The sequence below is a fragment of the Trachemys scripta genome, chromosome 5 (genome assembly GCF_013100865.1).
Source record: "Trachemys scripta elegans isolate TJP31775 chromosome 5, CAS_Tse_1.0, whole genome shotgun sequence".
NCBI lineage: Eukaryota > Metazoa > Chordata > Testudines > Emydidae > Trachemys > Trachemys scripta.
In genome coordinates this window covers 104,471,352-104,487,473 of record NC_048302.1, presented here as the reverse complement: position 1 = coordinate 104,487,473, position 16,122 = coordinate 104,471,352, and the positions used below count along the sequence as shown (strand labels likewise).

Below are 16,122 nucleotides of genomic sequence, written 5' to 3'. Positions count from 1 at the left end.
ACGAGCAGGTAGGAAGAGAGATGATACTTTCTGTGGGAAGATGTGTGCTACATAGCTTTCCAAGCATTCTTTAATGACTGGAACAAAAAAGTGGTGTTGTCCGAGGAAGCTTTCAAACAGAGTGTTTATGCTGGGAGGCAGTTGATTGTATACACTGGAGAGTCTGACCACCCTGATGTCTGACTTAAGTCATTGCATCAGTAAGAGAGACCATCTTATTGTAGCTGGGATTAACTAGACAGTGAAGATGAATTGAGATGAGCTTACACTTGACTGTTTCAGCACACACGCAAAAATCAAACTGAAGAATTGAAGAAGGGATAAAATTTTGTGGCAATTACTTCTACAATTTCTTGTTGATTCCAATTTCCTTTGAAAATACCAGCACTGTATTTTTAAAAGGCTCCTAAGGGAGTTAGATGCACAGGAGTTAGAGGATAAAAACGAAAAGTAGGCTCTGTCTGACGCTCGCATTCTTCCTGGTGCTGCAGAAAGGTCAGTTGTGAACAAGGGCACTTTCGCCTCTGGTCCCAAACTCGCTTCCCTGGTCTGGTTTGCATGCTCTCATCATCTCCCACTGAAGAGCAGAGATATCTGATATGTTTAGGTCAGGTGCTGCTAGTTACATCATAAATTGTGATTTCCCCAGTGACCTTCACCACTGAGAGTAGGATGGTAACTAAACTGAATGTGAGATTCCAACAAGTAGAGGTCAATGCAACATGTGCCTTGTCCTTGCCTGTCTTGTTTGCTTACATATTTATATTTAGACTTCTGCCTAGTTAATACACAGGAAGGGAGAATATAGTTTATCCAAGGTTAACACAGCATCCCAGCAAGAAAAGTGCAGATGGTGTCAGTCCAGACTTGACTACAAAATTCTTAGATTTTCTGACATTTTTAGTTGAGTAAGCAAACTTGACCCCTGGCTGGGCATGGCCTTTTTTTGTCCAAGATAGACAAGACAAACTACAGTAGTCTTGGTATGGAAAACTTGGTGGAAACTCGTCCGCAACAGAGAGTCTTAAAGTAGTTCCATGGGCCCACTTCCACATGAGAGCATTGCTAATCTGCATGCTATTCAAACTGAAACCAGATTGGAACATTTCCAGAAACTGCAACGTCTGCAGCCTCCTATCAGGCTTTTCTTTTGTTTTGCTCTGACCATCTGCTGGCAGGGAGGAATGGACTGGTGTAGCAGATCTTGAAAAATGAATTATCAAATAGGAAAAAAGGTCCCATTACAAATGAAGTTGGACAAACGTGTTTTGCTTGCTTTCATTTTGGCTGGCACTCCTGTTGAGAGAATGCACTAATGCAATTCTAGAAAAATAAATCACATTTAATGACTGTAGCATTCATGATTGTAATTTGTGTTGTTTACTTCCATCCTTCTTTTTGGTTAGGTGAAATTATCTTAAAAACAGTGGTGCTTCTGGTGCTCATTCAGAAAGCTGTTCACTTTTGCAAGATTTGAATGACCACGAAAGTAGAATGGATGAGAATAATTATGTACTTCATACTAATTCAGCACCACCATTTCTAGTCTATAAACATGTAGGGCCAGATTCTCAAATGAGATTTGCCTCTTTGGGCTGCCCAGGAGGCACAGAGCTCAGAATCTGGATATAAATGGTCAAAGGAATCCTCTGTTGGAATGGGTCTTGCACTATCTGTCATCTCCTGGTCCAGAGGGTGTGACAAAGCAGAGCTTTGTTACCCCTATCATCCATTAAGAACCATATCTGAGGCCTGGTCTACACTACAGAGCATCTATACTAAATGTAGCTCCCACCGATGTAAGTCGCCCACTACATCGACTTAATAACTCTACTTCCGCAAGAGGCGTAGTGCTTAAGTTGATGTAGTTAGGGTAATAGTGTTCGTGTAGACACTGCATTATTTACATCCTCTGTTGGTTGTCAGCCCTACTTCTCCAGGCCTCACAGCCGGAGCCCCGCGGCCCCAGGGCTCTCAATGCCCCACATAAGTAAATCAGTGGCAGCGCTCCTGGTAAGGATGGGCACTGCCAATAGAAGAAGGGCAGCGTGGACATGAAACACCGTTTTCATTACCGCGGTGGCTGTATGTCAACTTAAGTCAACTTAATTTTGTAGTGTAGACATGCCCTAAGAGTCAGCTGAGAGCAGCCTCATAGCAACGCTAAGAATCACTGGGGCTGGTGCAGACTGACTCCCAGAACCATTAACTTGGTGTACCTGCCCTCAGGGAGAGAATCTGCTGATAGGGTTTTCAGAGTAGATTATGTTAATTTTAAATTAACACAGTCTGTTTTTTCTTCCCCCAGGGTCCACTGTAAAGCCTCCCAGCACATTAGCAAGAAGTAGTAGTGTGTGTCGCTCAAGGCGGAACGTTGTGCCATCATCTCCACAATCTCCGCATACTCAACATGCTCAACATACGCCGCATACCTTGCATTCCCCTGACCCTGACATCCTGTCAGTGTCAAGCTGCCCTGCTCTTTATCGTACTGAGGAGGAGGAAGAGGCAATTTACTTCACTGCTGAGAAACAATGGTATGACAAATAGCAAAACATTATTAGAACTCTGGTTGGATTTCTCTGTATAATTATGAAGTGTTAGAGGTTGAACTATGTCAAATGATGAAGTAGCCACCTGAATAATATAAATTAAATTATTGGGCCCAAATGGAACAACAGTTGGGCTGTTTGTGCTACTGTGTGAATATAAAGGAGTGAAGTTCTGGAACAGCCTTCTAAGGGGAGCAGTGGGGGCAAAAAACCTAACTAGTTTCAAGACTGTGCTTGGTAAGTTTATGAGGGGGATGGTATGATAAGACTGCCTACAATGGCGTGTAGCCGATCTGTGACTGCTAGTAGCAAATATCCCCAATGGCCGATGGTGGGACGCTAGATGGAGAGGGCTCTGAGTTACTGCAGAGAATTCTTTCCCAGGTGCGTGGCTGCTGGTCTTGCCCATAGCTCAAGGTCCAACTGATCGCAATATTTGGGGTCAGGAAGGAATTTTCCCCCAGGTCAGATTGGCAGAGACCCTGGCGGTTTTCACCATCTTCTGTAGCATGGGGCATGTGTCACTTGCAAGTTTAAACTAGTATAAATGGTGGAGTCTTTGTAACTTGAAGTCATAGAATCATATAAGATTAGGGTTCGAAAAGACCTCAGGAGGTCATCTAATCCAACCCTCTGCTCAAAGCAGGACAGACCCCAACTAAATTATCCCAGCCAGGGCTTTGTCAAGCCAGGCTTTAAAAATCTCTAAGGATGGAGATTCCACCACCTCCCTAGGTAACCCATTCCAGTGCTTCCACCCTCCTAGTGGAATATTTTTCCTAATGTCCAACCTAGACCTTCCCCACTGCAACTTGAGACCATTGCTCCTTGTTCTGTCTTCTGCCACCACTGAAAACAGCATTGCTCCATCATCTTTGGAATCCCCCTTCAGGTAGTTTAAGGTTGCTATCAAATCCCCCCTAATCCTTCTCTTCTGCAGACTAAGTCTTTAAATCATGGTTCAGTAACTCAGACAGAGGTTAAGGGTCTATTACGGGTGTGTGTGGTTCTCTGGCCTGCAGTGTGCAGAAGATCAGACAAAATGATCAGGATGATCCCTAAGTCTGAGTCTAACTAGCCAGTGCAAAAGGTTTAATTCAGTTCTGCCGCTGTCCTGGGTGTACTGAACTAATCCAGTTTCTTTGCGATAGTTTTGTGCTTATAGCTTTAACCTGGACCAAAAGCAGACTTTAGAACTCACTGTTTTTGCTACACTTTCTCTTAGGAGAAAGTTAAGTTCCTTTAGCCATGTAACACATGGACTAGTTAGATTGTATATTGAAAGGTGAGGATGTCTACCCTGGGGAAAACTTTCAAATGTATTAATCTGCTGCTTCTGTGACTTTTGTAACTTTATTTACTCTGTTGCTGGTTAACAGAGGTTTTGTTTCTTCACAGCCAATCTTCTCCACCTGTTTTTCTGTAGTAAATTCATTCAAAATTTGTGACATGACAATCCTAGCACAGCATCTTGTCCTCTCGTGAATACACAATTATTCTTTCACTTGTTGTATCGATCAGAAGGATTAAGGTTGTCAAAAGAACTGGCTTCATTAACAACTAAAACACAGGCCAAGTAAATTTCATATTGTATAAATGTTTTTTTTTCAAGCTTATGCCAGTATGAAAATACCCTTTTAATTTAGTTGCTTCAGGCTGCTTTGTTCTTTAGGTCTTAGGGATCTCCTCAGTATGGCTCTTCCAGAACCATACTTTATTTATTTATTTTTTAAAGAGACTATTCTAATGCTTTATTTGGACAAGGGTTGTTGCTCTTCTACAATGAGGTGCAACTGACTGAACTTGATGCTTATTTTGGCTGAGATTAAAATCGTTCAGCTTCTTTTACCTAAATGGCAATCAAATAAGTAATATTTTATTATGGTCACTGGTAGTTTTAATCTGTTTTTTGCCCAATTGGTAGCAGTGTGACACATACCTAAAATTACTCTCACATCTGTATCGGATTACAAGGTTACATCCATAAAACTGCATCCGACGAAGTGGGTATTCACCCACGAAAGCTCATGCTCCAATACGTCTGTTAGTCTATAAGGTGCCGCAGGACCCTTTGCTGCTTTTACAGATCCAGACTAACACGGCTACACCTCTGATACTTGATACATAAAACTGCCATTCGTGGATCTGAGATCTGAACTGATCTAGTTTTCTTATTGTAAATTAAGCTGTTCAGCATTTACCTACCACTTCTAGTGATATGAATGTAGTGGGTGGTTGCAGTCTAATGGCATAGATTTTTAAACTGGTTTCTTTCTCCTCTTAATTGCATTAAGGCAATTTCGGTCTAACAGTTTCTTTCCTCTCTCTTTGCTTTTACTTAGGGAAGTGCAGGATGCTGGTTCAGAGTGTGACTCCTTAAACTCATCCTTCGGAAGGAAACAGTCTCCTCCTTCAAGTCTTGAGATGTACCAACCTCTATCTCCACAAAAGGTATCCCCGGAGGAACTGTCGCTAGAGGAATCGTCCACAGGAGACTCCTCATCACTAACTGCAGATATTTCCAGGGGTTCTCCTGACTGCCCAGGCCTAACAGAAACTAAAAGCATGATATTTAGTCCTGCGAACAAAGTGTACAATGGCATCCTGGAGAAGTCCTGCAGCATGAACCAGCTTTCTAGTGGGATCCCAGTCCCAAAGCCTCACCACACCTCCTCTTCCTCAGCCAGCAGTGAAAGTAAACCCATTCATGAAGTCTCCACTGTCCCTAGGATCAGTAGCATCCCACAGGATCCATGCCAGAATGGCGAGAAAAACAAAAAGCCATCAAAAATTAAAAGCCTCTTTAAGAAAAAATCTAAGTGACGCACAGAGAAGTAACCCATAACAGTGGCAATGTTAGGCTTCCTAAACTTCAGGAACGTAGTTCCATTTGGGTCTTCCAGACTGGACGTCATAGTGGAATGCCCTGTAGGTCAACTGTCTACTATTTAAATGACCCTAACATTAAAGATCATGCCAGCTGTTAATGAGAAATCAAAAGTTCAGACAGTTTAGTTATTTCTGCCTATTTATTTCTGCTTTGTTTTTAGTTATCTATAACTTTTTAAAAATGCCACTTTGGACTGACAAGCTTTAATGGACTAGTAAGCCTGCATGGGCTTGCCAAAATTTCTTGTTTACCAGATCATCTTCTTATCTTTCCACAGAGCTATGACATTTACCTACTGAACTTAAGTAACTTAAAAGAAGTAAAACTAATTAAATTGCACTACTGTTTTCCAGACTGGAAAAGTATCTCTGCAAGCGAAACTAGGATTTATAAATGACTGAGGAGATGGGTCTTCACACTTTTAGATCTTTTGGGGTTTTTAAGTAGAACCTAGGATTTCTAATTGACTTGATTTCTGGAAATGGAAACCCCACACTTTTTTTTATGGGACGCTTCATTAGATGCATTTATTATTAGAACGGTTCAAGTCCTGCTGTAAAGATCTTGTTTTTCCCAGGGCTTTCACTGTGATTTTACTGCATTGCAGGCTGTATGATAAAATATATAGATAATTTAACAAGAGAAGAGGCTCTTGATTCCTTATGCAAGTGATGGAATGAAACTTGATTGAAGGACTTAAAAAAATTCACATGCTTACAATGGGGAGGGGGAGAATACAGGCACTTGTTTACAGACTTTGACAGACAAAGGATGTTTGGTTTATGAACATTTGTACTATGGTAAAGATAATAAATTGGAGACATTCTTGTGCTTGTAATTGTTCTGATTTTAGCTGATGTTCTCTTTCAGACATATTCCTGAGGACCTGTTTGTTGAACCTGCTACAGGCTATGTTGCTTATGCTTATAAGTGTATAAATTATTTTTGTTATTAGCTTTTAACAAGGTCTTTATGTCCCTTTGTAGGATTTCAAACTGTTTATTTTTGTATAGTTTGAGGAGTTAGCTGTTCAGACATGTCTGGTTGAAGTAAATGGTCTATTAATTTTATAATGTACGTAGACTATTATGAATTAGTGTAATTTAAAGACTTTAAATTGAGAATCAAGACATGCTTCAGATAAAGCAGCTTTTACATTAAACAAGCTTTTATCATAAGGCATTAAATTACCATTGGGTAACAAAGAAGCCTTCTTAGGAAAACAGTGGCTAGTTGTTCAAAACCATCACCACTTTTTACATTTCGATGAACAAAATGTACTGAGTAACAGTGCCTTTTTTATTCAGTTTGTCTGAAAATGTTTAATGCTGAGCAACAGTTTTCTTTGAGGTGAATTCCAAAGAAATATTTTTGCTCTAGTGAACACAAGCAATTTATCCTGTGATGACTAGATCTCTTCAGTTCTGCTATGGGGTTGTGTTAGTGGCCTCAGTAGCTGCTGCTGTGATTGGACTTCCGTGATTAGGAGTTCAAACCTTGCCAGTACACACACACACTGTACTGTAGAAAACAATGAATTCATTGACTGCCTAAACAGATTGCTGGTAAGGAGACGTTAACAAAACCTTTAACCATTTGTTTAAACTTGAAGCAACACATAGCTTTCCTATTTTTGCACGAAGGTCCCATTATATGGGATTTCGCTTTGTTTATATGCATTTGCAAGGTCGTGGTATTTTTAGCAGAAACCTTTACTATGCCCTATGAAAAAATAAAGAATATCGAAATTACCAGCTGAAGTTAATATGTCCAGAAAAGCAGCGTCTCTTCTGTGTTGGAGCTTTTAAGCATAGTTATTTCAGATTTCAGTTACTGGTTGTTTATCGTTTTGATAAGTTTAGGCAACTTGCCATCTCAAACTGATCCAGAATATAATTGACTACCCCTGCCGCTAACCTAGCTACTCTGGAGGCATTACCCCTTATCCTTCTAAAGAAGATGTTGAACAATGCCATCCTGTTAACGCTCAGAATTTAAATATCTGATCAGACAGATGGGTGGCTCTCAGCACCTTGGTTGCCCGCCAGGCTAATGCAACCAGACTTTAGAAGTTGCTTGCCAGGAGAAAAAGCTCAGTTTTGGTCACTGGCGTTGACGGTGGATTCTCCCTGGCAAACTGCTTCAGCAAATCCAACCTTCCTGTGGAGGGATATGGCATATGTCCACATCCTGTAGATAGAGGGGTGCGGTGTACTTAAAATGACCTACAGGTTTTCCTGTGCTCAGCTAACTGTCTTTCCACTTCAACTATTTGGATTGGCTGACGTCAATGAGACCAATTGGCAAGGCAACTATTGAAGTGCTCTTGGAGACTTACCAGTCCTCCTAGATACCCTTGAATGGCACAGGACTCTCTGACGCTCTCAGCCAATATTGTGTCTGTGATCAGAGTGGCTCCTGGGATATCTGTCTAAAATCATACTCTGAGGATTATCTGAAGTAGGAGATAGGTGTGTTTTTTTTTTTTTTTTTAATTGAATATATCATGATGGTGGCCAGAGGCCATGATCAGGATTGGGGGCCCATTGTGCTAGGCTCTGTACATAGATAGGCACCCCTAAAAAGCTTACAATCCAAGAACTCAAGTAACAGAGTGGGGGGAAAGGAGGCCAAATATATGCCATTTTATAGTCACACATATATTTTTATAGACACAAATATATCTCAGTCAGGTTACATTAAAACTTGTTTTCTAGTAGGTGGTGCCTTTTCTCATCAGACTTCCAGTGAATAGGGTTAGTTGGGGAGATGCATTCAATTCTACTTGCTGAAGCCAGTACAGAGAATCACTTGATGCCACATAGCTGCTGTAGCTGCTTCTCCAGGGACCTCCTGTGTATTTGTGTTTTGCTTCTCTTCTTGCAGAAGGTTACTGGAAGAATAGGACAAACAAGATATGTTGACCTTTTCCAACTGTTCCTAGACAGAAGATGTCTCTACTTCAGGTTCCATGTGCTTTCTACTCAGAATCAAATTTGGCAAATTATGTACCTGATAGTTAGGTGCATGAGAGGTTAACACTGCAAGCGAAGGAGTTTCTGAGAGGTAGCTATATCCTGCTAAATTTGAGAGAGACTGTAGTGTCTATTACTTCTTCTGTACAGTATGGACAAAAACATTCTACTGGTGACAGCCTAAGAACACTGTTATTGGTGTACCTCCAGATAATTCTTTGTAGCAAAGGTTTCATGTTGGCATCAGTTAGCATGCTCAAAGTTTATGGCTCAACTCTCGGAGGTTTCAGTAGAAGGTGCTTGCCCCCTAATCCATATTTTTGAGACCCTCTCTTTAAACTCCCCATGAAGACAGACCTGATCTGAAGCTGCACCTAGTCCTTTAGATCTTAGATAAGATTTATTTTGAAGCTGCGCATTCTGTTACTTTAACAATATTAACCTTTAAAGTATTCCCGGTTGCTCTGTCTGCCAGATAAACAAGCTTTTCTTTCTACCATCTTGGTTATCTTATCAGCCAATTCTTGCTCTTTCACAAATATAAAGTGGCTTTGCATGCTAGTCCACTGTTTCTGCACAACTGTGAAACTGAGTTTTGCCAGCACCAGAGCAGTATGTTCTGCGTGTACGCCCTTTCTTCTAATGCAAAGGGAGAGTCACTCCCACTGTTTGGACGTTAAAAGGGCTTATGAAGGTGCATATGAGTGTAGAGCACAAGAGTTTGAATAGAGAAACTTACAATCTTTCTCATTCCAGGGGACAAGAAAGGGTTCAAAAATGTCTCCAAGCTGGTCGTATGAATAGAAGTAGTTCATGCTGCCCTGGGGGATGACAGGCCTGTTCCTCTTGCACGCTCTGTACTAAATCAACCTCTGCTTTTTGGGCACATTGAAATAAAACCTTTCCTAATAGGCTTTCTTATTCAGACTTAAACCTAATTCTTTCCATATGTGTTCTGCTTGCTTTCTAATTGATACAACAGAAGCTGTGGAGGGAGAAGTGTATAAATTTAATCAGGAGCACTTTTTTGTTTTGTTAGTGACATATAGATGAAAACCTAGCAGGTTGTGAACTGGCCTGAACCAAGGCATATACATCCCACCCTTTGATTTAAAAGCTTGTTTTCTGCCTCTGACTGGATGAAGAAGCGAATTACTTTTTTATTTGCCTTGTATATTTCCGACCCACTATTCTGCACAGAACAGTACAGATATTTTCAATAAGTCTCTTTGGCGGGGGAAGGGCATAGGTACATTTATATATGTATATTATTACCAAATCACAGGTTGGATGGTGGATTGAATTTAAATGTATTAATGTCTGAACGGAAGGCAAGCACAATTAAAGCCTGACTCTGTGTTCCTTATCTCAACCCTGTAAAAATGTAAATATTTTCGTAAAGCTGAAACAGCCAGTCCTTGGATAGCAACATAAATCTTTCTTTCAGTATAGTAGCAACCAACAAAGACCTAGACAATTTAACTATATGCACTTTAATTCAGAATAATACTCTGAATTCTGCCATGTTGGGCTGGTGCTTCCCCCCAACATACCAAGTGCAAACTCTGCTGCACTGGACTTGCTCTTAGCTCCTGGAGGTTATACATTTTTACCCATTAAATTAAAACAAGCAGCAAGGTCTGAGATTTCCCCCCACCCCCATATATATATTCACGCACAGTACTTGCATAATCCACTGCATGTCACTACTGCTTTAAAAAAATGCAGCTGGAGTATTTATTTGGCTTTGTGCAGCATGTTGCATTTCATTCCCCATTACAAATTTACCCTGTCTCCCGTTTAGTGTGATTGGTTTATCACTGGAAGAAATTGAGTTTTGGGAATTAAATCTTTGTTCACATTTACAGTCACTTACTTTTCTGAGATTCTTCTGAGGAAAATGTCACTCTTGGAGATTTGCTGTATAGTGTCTTCCTGTTTTTTATTCTTATGGTTTTGCTTCATTTTGTAAATGGATATTGATTTTTTTAATGTCTGAATAAATCTGAAATTTGACAAGTAAAAAATATCAGTGCAAATATTGTATGTGTTAATTCAACTTAGGTTACCTCATAATATGTACAGTATAAACTTTGTCATTTCAACCTACTGAAGGATGAAGGGCCTGTGTCTACTCTGCCTAAAATGTTTGTGTAATCTCATCTGCTTTACTAAAGGCATGATACCATGAGTACTGGAGAGATGGACCTTGAGGCAGTTCTGTCCAGTAGTTAGAGCACTAGATGAGGAATAGAAAACCTGGGTCCCTCTGCCACTGACCTGCCATGTGACTGAGCAAGTTCGTTATCTTCTCTGTTTTTGCCTCTCGCCATAAATTTTGAAGATTTCTTCCCCCCACCCCCTTCAAAGGAAAGCTTTTCTTAATAGCCATTTGGGTAGTCCGGTACTTTAGTGTGTGAATGTTCCCTTTGATGTCACACTGACTATTCATATATGAGTGAGCATTCACTATTGAATTATTCATTCTTGCTTATTGGCAACGTATTTTCCTGTCTTAAGTTTGTAGTCCAACCATGGAGCAGAAATACCAGTCACACATCAAAAGCAGCAAATAATCAATGATTACTTTGGCCTACGGGATTGATTGTGGGCAAACTGTTCAATAACAAATACAAGTGCAGAAATCAGAATCATTAAGAACATAATAATGGCCGTACAGTGTTAGATCACTGGATTACCTAGCGTAGTATCCTGTCTTCTTAGAGTGGATAGTGCCAAATGCTTCAGAGGGAATGAACAGAACAAGGAAATTTTGAAATGTCCATTCCCTGTTGTCCAGTCCCAGCTTCTGCCAGTCAGGAGTTTAGGGACATCTGGAGTATGGGATTATGTCCCTGACCATCTTGACTAATAGCCATTGTTGGACCTATCCTCCATTAACTTATCTAATTTTTTTTTTTGAGCCCAGTTATACTTTTGGCTTTCGCAACATTCCATGGTGGTGTATATAAGTCCCTACCGACCTGCCACCTCTTCAGTTCCTTCTTACCACCCATGGTGGTCGTTGGAGCTGCTTCTTCTCTTCTTTGCTATGGCAAGCAATCCCCTAGTGGACTTTTCCTATTTGTATCTGTAAGTAGTTTTTACTTAGAATTAGTGTTTAATCATTTTTAGTTAGTTAAGTTTCTGTTGGGATTTCCTCCACCATGTTCTTCCTCTCTGGGGGACCAGGGCATGCCTCCGTCTCAAGGCTTCAAACCATGTGGGTACTGCCAGAAGCCTATGCCAAGGGGAGACTTTCACAACACCTGCTTAAAGTGCTTGGGAGAGGCCCACCAGACTGACACTCTACAGTTTTTGCACTTATCAGGGGGTAGCGGTGTTAGTCTGTATCCACAAAAACAACGAGGAGTCCGGTGGCACCTTAAAGACTAACAGATGAAGTTGTTTTTTTACCCACGAAAGCTTATGCCCAAATAAATCTGTTAGTCTTTAAGGTGCCACTGGACTCATTAAAATCTGTAGAGGCTTCCACCCAAGAACCAAGGCGAGACACTTTAGGTTAAAACTTCTCATGGAGTCATCTGTCCTCAGTGAGGGAGACTGTGGTGCTGGTAAAGGACTCGGGGTCTAGAGAGCTGCAGCACCGCCACTGAAGACAAGTTCTGCAGCTACCCAGCACTGCTCGCACTCACTGGTGCCGCACAAAAGCAGAAGAAAGCCAAGGTGGGGGCATTCACCTACGGTCAGAGGAGTGGTGCGCAAAAGCAATTTCAGAGTACGTCCTGGGCCAGGACACTCAGCTCCTGCTTCAGCAAAACTGACATCGTTGACTCTGGCCTCACAGAAAGGTCCGTCAAGTTTGGTTCCATTGGACTCCCCCACGCGGGAGAGCCAGATGGAAGAGCTGGATTTTCCATCCACCCCAGACATGTTTGAGGCTGCCAGGGACCTCATAGTGATGACAGCTCCGCTGTCACCAGCACTGGCACCACACAGAAGAGCTATGCTTTCCAAGGGCAAACTGGCCACGATGCAACACCGGTCACCCTCCCCTCGGCACCGCTTTCCAGCATCATCCCATTCAGCACCACTGTGCTCACGGAGGTCAGACTCGTCTTCGGGGTCGGAGCCAGAGTTTTACATCTTGAGGCAGAGCCGGCACCACTCTTGTTGCTGTTCAAGACAAGAAGAGGGGCAGAAAATCCCCCCCTTGACTTGGCCACCACAATGGCAGATGCCCACACAGTGGCCCTTTTGGACCCCGTGAGTGTATCATCAAGCCCCGGGGCTGAGCTCCAGATCACTGTCAATTGCCTCAGAAAGGCAGGCCACCCTGTCATCCTCCATGGTACGGGAACCTCTGCGAGGCTCAGACACCAGTGTCCAAGCTGACACCGAGGCAGACGCGCCTGGCACCACGCAAGAAGTATCAGTTTGGGAGGATCCCCATGTATTGGAGGCTCATGAAGATCCGGTGCCACCAAGGGTATCATCCTCATCCTCCCCAGACGAGACAGTAGTGGGCTCGTCTGCCATGTTGCCAGCTATGGACAACAGAGCCCACCAGGAGCTTTTCAGAAGAGCGGCACAAAAATTGGGCCTCTAGGCGGAGGAGGTGTCAGAAGAAACAGATCCTATGGTGATCTGAGAGTCCTTCAATGGTGGCCTTACCCCTGATTAAGACCATCCAAAATACCACCAAGATCCTATAGCAAACTCCTGCCTCGCACCCTAGCCAAAAGAGTGGAAAGGAAGTACTATGTACCTTCAAAGGGGCATGAATAACTATTTACCCAGCCTCAGCCAGGCACACTGGTTGTGGTGCCAACAAATGAGGAGAGGCCAGGGCAGTGGGAACCGATGCCCAAATCTAAGGAGGCAAAGAAGCTAGATCTCTTTGGCCATAAGGTCTATTCCACTGGGGAGCTCCAGCTTCAGATTGCCAACCAACAAGCGGTCCTCAGCCACTATAATTTTAACTCTTAGAACACTTTGTCCAAGTTCAAGGAGTTGTTCCCAGCTCATTCTCAGTCTGACTTTGGAGCCATCCTCAAAGAGGACAAGGTTATCGCAAAGACCACCTTGCAAGCTGGACTGGACTCGGCAACCCGCATGATGTCCACCTCTATAGCCATGCAAAGAAGCTCATGGCTGCAGGCCTACCACATGAGATCCAACAAACAATTCAAGATTTGCCCTTCCATGGCTCGGGTCTGTTCTCAGAACGAAGGGATTCTAAGCTCTATAGGACTCGTGAGCGACATTAAAATCCCTGGGGCTCCATAGACCAGCCCCACAAAGGAAGCATTTCAAGCTTCAGCCTCCTTCTCCCTGTTTTGTGAATCGCCTACCCCATTTCTACTATGCCTGGGCCTAGATTATCTCGGACCAGTGGGTTTTACGCACGGTAGAATTGGGATATTCTCTCTAATTCTGTTCCCTTCTTCCCTCCCATCCCTCTTCAGGGACCCTTCTCACAAGCAACCTCTCATAGATGAAGTGCAAGTGCTCCTGGAAGCCAGAGCAGTAGGGCAAGTCCCTCAGGAGTTCTGGGACAAGGGGTTTTGTTCCCAATATTTCCTAATCCCGAAAACCAAAGGTGGATTAAGGCCAGTTTTGCACCTGTGGAACCTCAACAGATTCATGAAAAACCTCAAGTTCCATATGGTCTCCCTGGCTTCCATTATTCCTTCCCTGAATCTGGGGGAATGGTACGCTGCCCTCAACTTGAAAGACACATACTTCCATGTGTCAATAGTACCGTCCCACAAGCGGTTCCTCCTCTTTGTGGTCAACAATGCCCACTATCCGTTCATGGTTATCCCCTTCGGGCTATCAGCGGCCCTTCGGGTGTTCACCAAGTGCGTATCGGTTGTAGCTGCTTTCCTCAGGAGGTGACAGGTACAAGCTGCTCGGTCACATGGCCGCTTGAATATATGTAGTACAACACACGAGACTTTGGCTCCGCTTTCTTCAGGCCTGGCTGGATACAGTGTACAGGCCAACCTGAGACTACCTACATAGGTTAGTTACACTTCCTCCTCTGGTTATCAAGTCTCTCTTGTGGTGGCTCAACCTGCAAGCGGTGTACACAGGAGTGCCTTTCTCCAGGCCCCAAACCTTGATTCTCTAGTCATGGATGTGTTGGCGATGGGATGGGCGGGGCGCACTTAGGAAGACTCAGGGCCTCTGGTCCTAGTCAGAACTTTCACTTCACATCTACTTCAGGGAGATAAGAGCGGTCTGCCTTGCTTGACAGACATTCCAGGCCCATCTAGAGGGCAGATATGTATCTGTATTGACCAACAACATGAGAGCTATGTTTTATATAAACAGACAGAGTGCTGCTCACTCCTCTCCCCAGTGCTGGGAAGCCCTCAAGCTGTGGGACTTCTGCATCACCCATTTGATACATCTAGCAGCATCGTAACTTCCAGGCTCCCAAAACAAACTGGCCGATCATCACAGCAGGTCATTTCACAATCACAAGTGGTCCCTCCGCCTGGATGTTGTGATCAACATCTTCCAATGGTGGATGTTTCCCCAAATAGATTTGTTTGTGTCAAAGCACAACAGGAAGTGTCACCAGTTTTGCTCCTTCCTGAATCACAGCCTGGGCTCACTCGCAGACACTTTCTTCTTCCTTGGAAGGGCCATCTGCTATATGCATTCCCGCCCTTCCCGCTTGTACACAAGGTGCTGCTAAAGGTCAGAAGGGAGGGAATATCAATTATCTTAATAGCACCAGTGGGGCCACACCAGCACTGGTTCACCACATTTCTAGACTGGATGGTGGACACACCCATAATCCTGCCCCTGCAGTCTCTCCATCTCAGGGCATGGAAACTCCGTGGCTAAACCCCTTGGAACTCAGTCTTAGACCTTGTTAGGGAAGTCCTTGGCAGCAGGAAGCCATTCACCGGGGCCACTTATCTGGCTAAGTGGAAAAGATTCTCCATTTTGGCATTACAAAAAGACACTCCACCCTTACAGTCATCGATTCCCTTTATCCTGGACTATGTGCTGCATCTGAAACAGCCAGGTCTCTTGGTATTGTCAGTACAGGTTCACCTGGCCACTATCTCAGCCTTCCATCCCAGTTCGGCCGGTTGCTTAGTTTTCGCTAACCCCTTGGTGGGCCACTTTCTCAAAGGATTAGATAGGCTGTACCCTCAAGTAAGACAACCAATTCCCCCATGGGATCTCAACCTGGTGATCTCTAGGCTGATGGGACCTCCTTTTGAGCCCTTAGCAATATGCTCTCTTCTCTACCTTTCCTGGAAAGTAACATTATTGATGGCTATAACTTCAGCCAGGAGGGTGTCTGAGCTTAAGGCCTTAACTTCTCAGTCCCCATATTGGGTCTTCTAGAAGGACAAGGTGCAGTTCCACGTTGAACCAGGACATTTTTCTTCCTGTGGTTTTTTTTTTTTTTTCTTTCCCTAAACCCTACACTAGCAACCGGGAACAAATGCTCCACTCCCTGGATGTCAGACAAGCATCAGCCTTCTATATGGAAGAACAAAGCCATTTTGGAAATCAACTCAACTCTTCATTGTAATTGCGGAGCGGATGAAGGAGTTTCCAGTTTCGTCCCAAAGAATCTCTTCTTGGAACATGTCTTGTATCTAGGTATGCTATGACTTAGCAAAGATACCTGCCCCTGCGCTGACGGCACACTCCACAAGGGCAGAGGCATCTTCAGCGGCGTTCCTGGCAAAGTGGCAGGGCAGCGACGTGG

The 16,122-nt window shown here is 43.4% G+C and overlaps 1 protein-coding gene across 1 annotated transcript in view; it reads left to right on the top strand.

Annotated features, from left to right (window-relative positions):
* STIM2 (stromal interaction molecule 2) overlaps positions 1–6,273 on the top strand; it is a 142,213-nt gene extending 135,940 nt beyond the window's left edge. Inside the window, exons 11-12 of the mRNA XM_034771461.1 lie at positions 2,309–2,537; positions 4,895–6,273. Of these exons, the coding sequence (XP_034627352.1) occupies positions 2,309–2,537; positions 4,895–5,375 (710 nt within the window). The 3' untranslated portion in view covers positions 5,376–6,273. The remainder of the gene's footprint in view (positions 1–2,308; positions 2,538–4,894) is intronic.
* Positions 6,274–16,122: the final 9,849 nt, after the last annotated feature.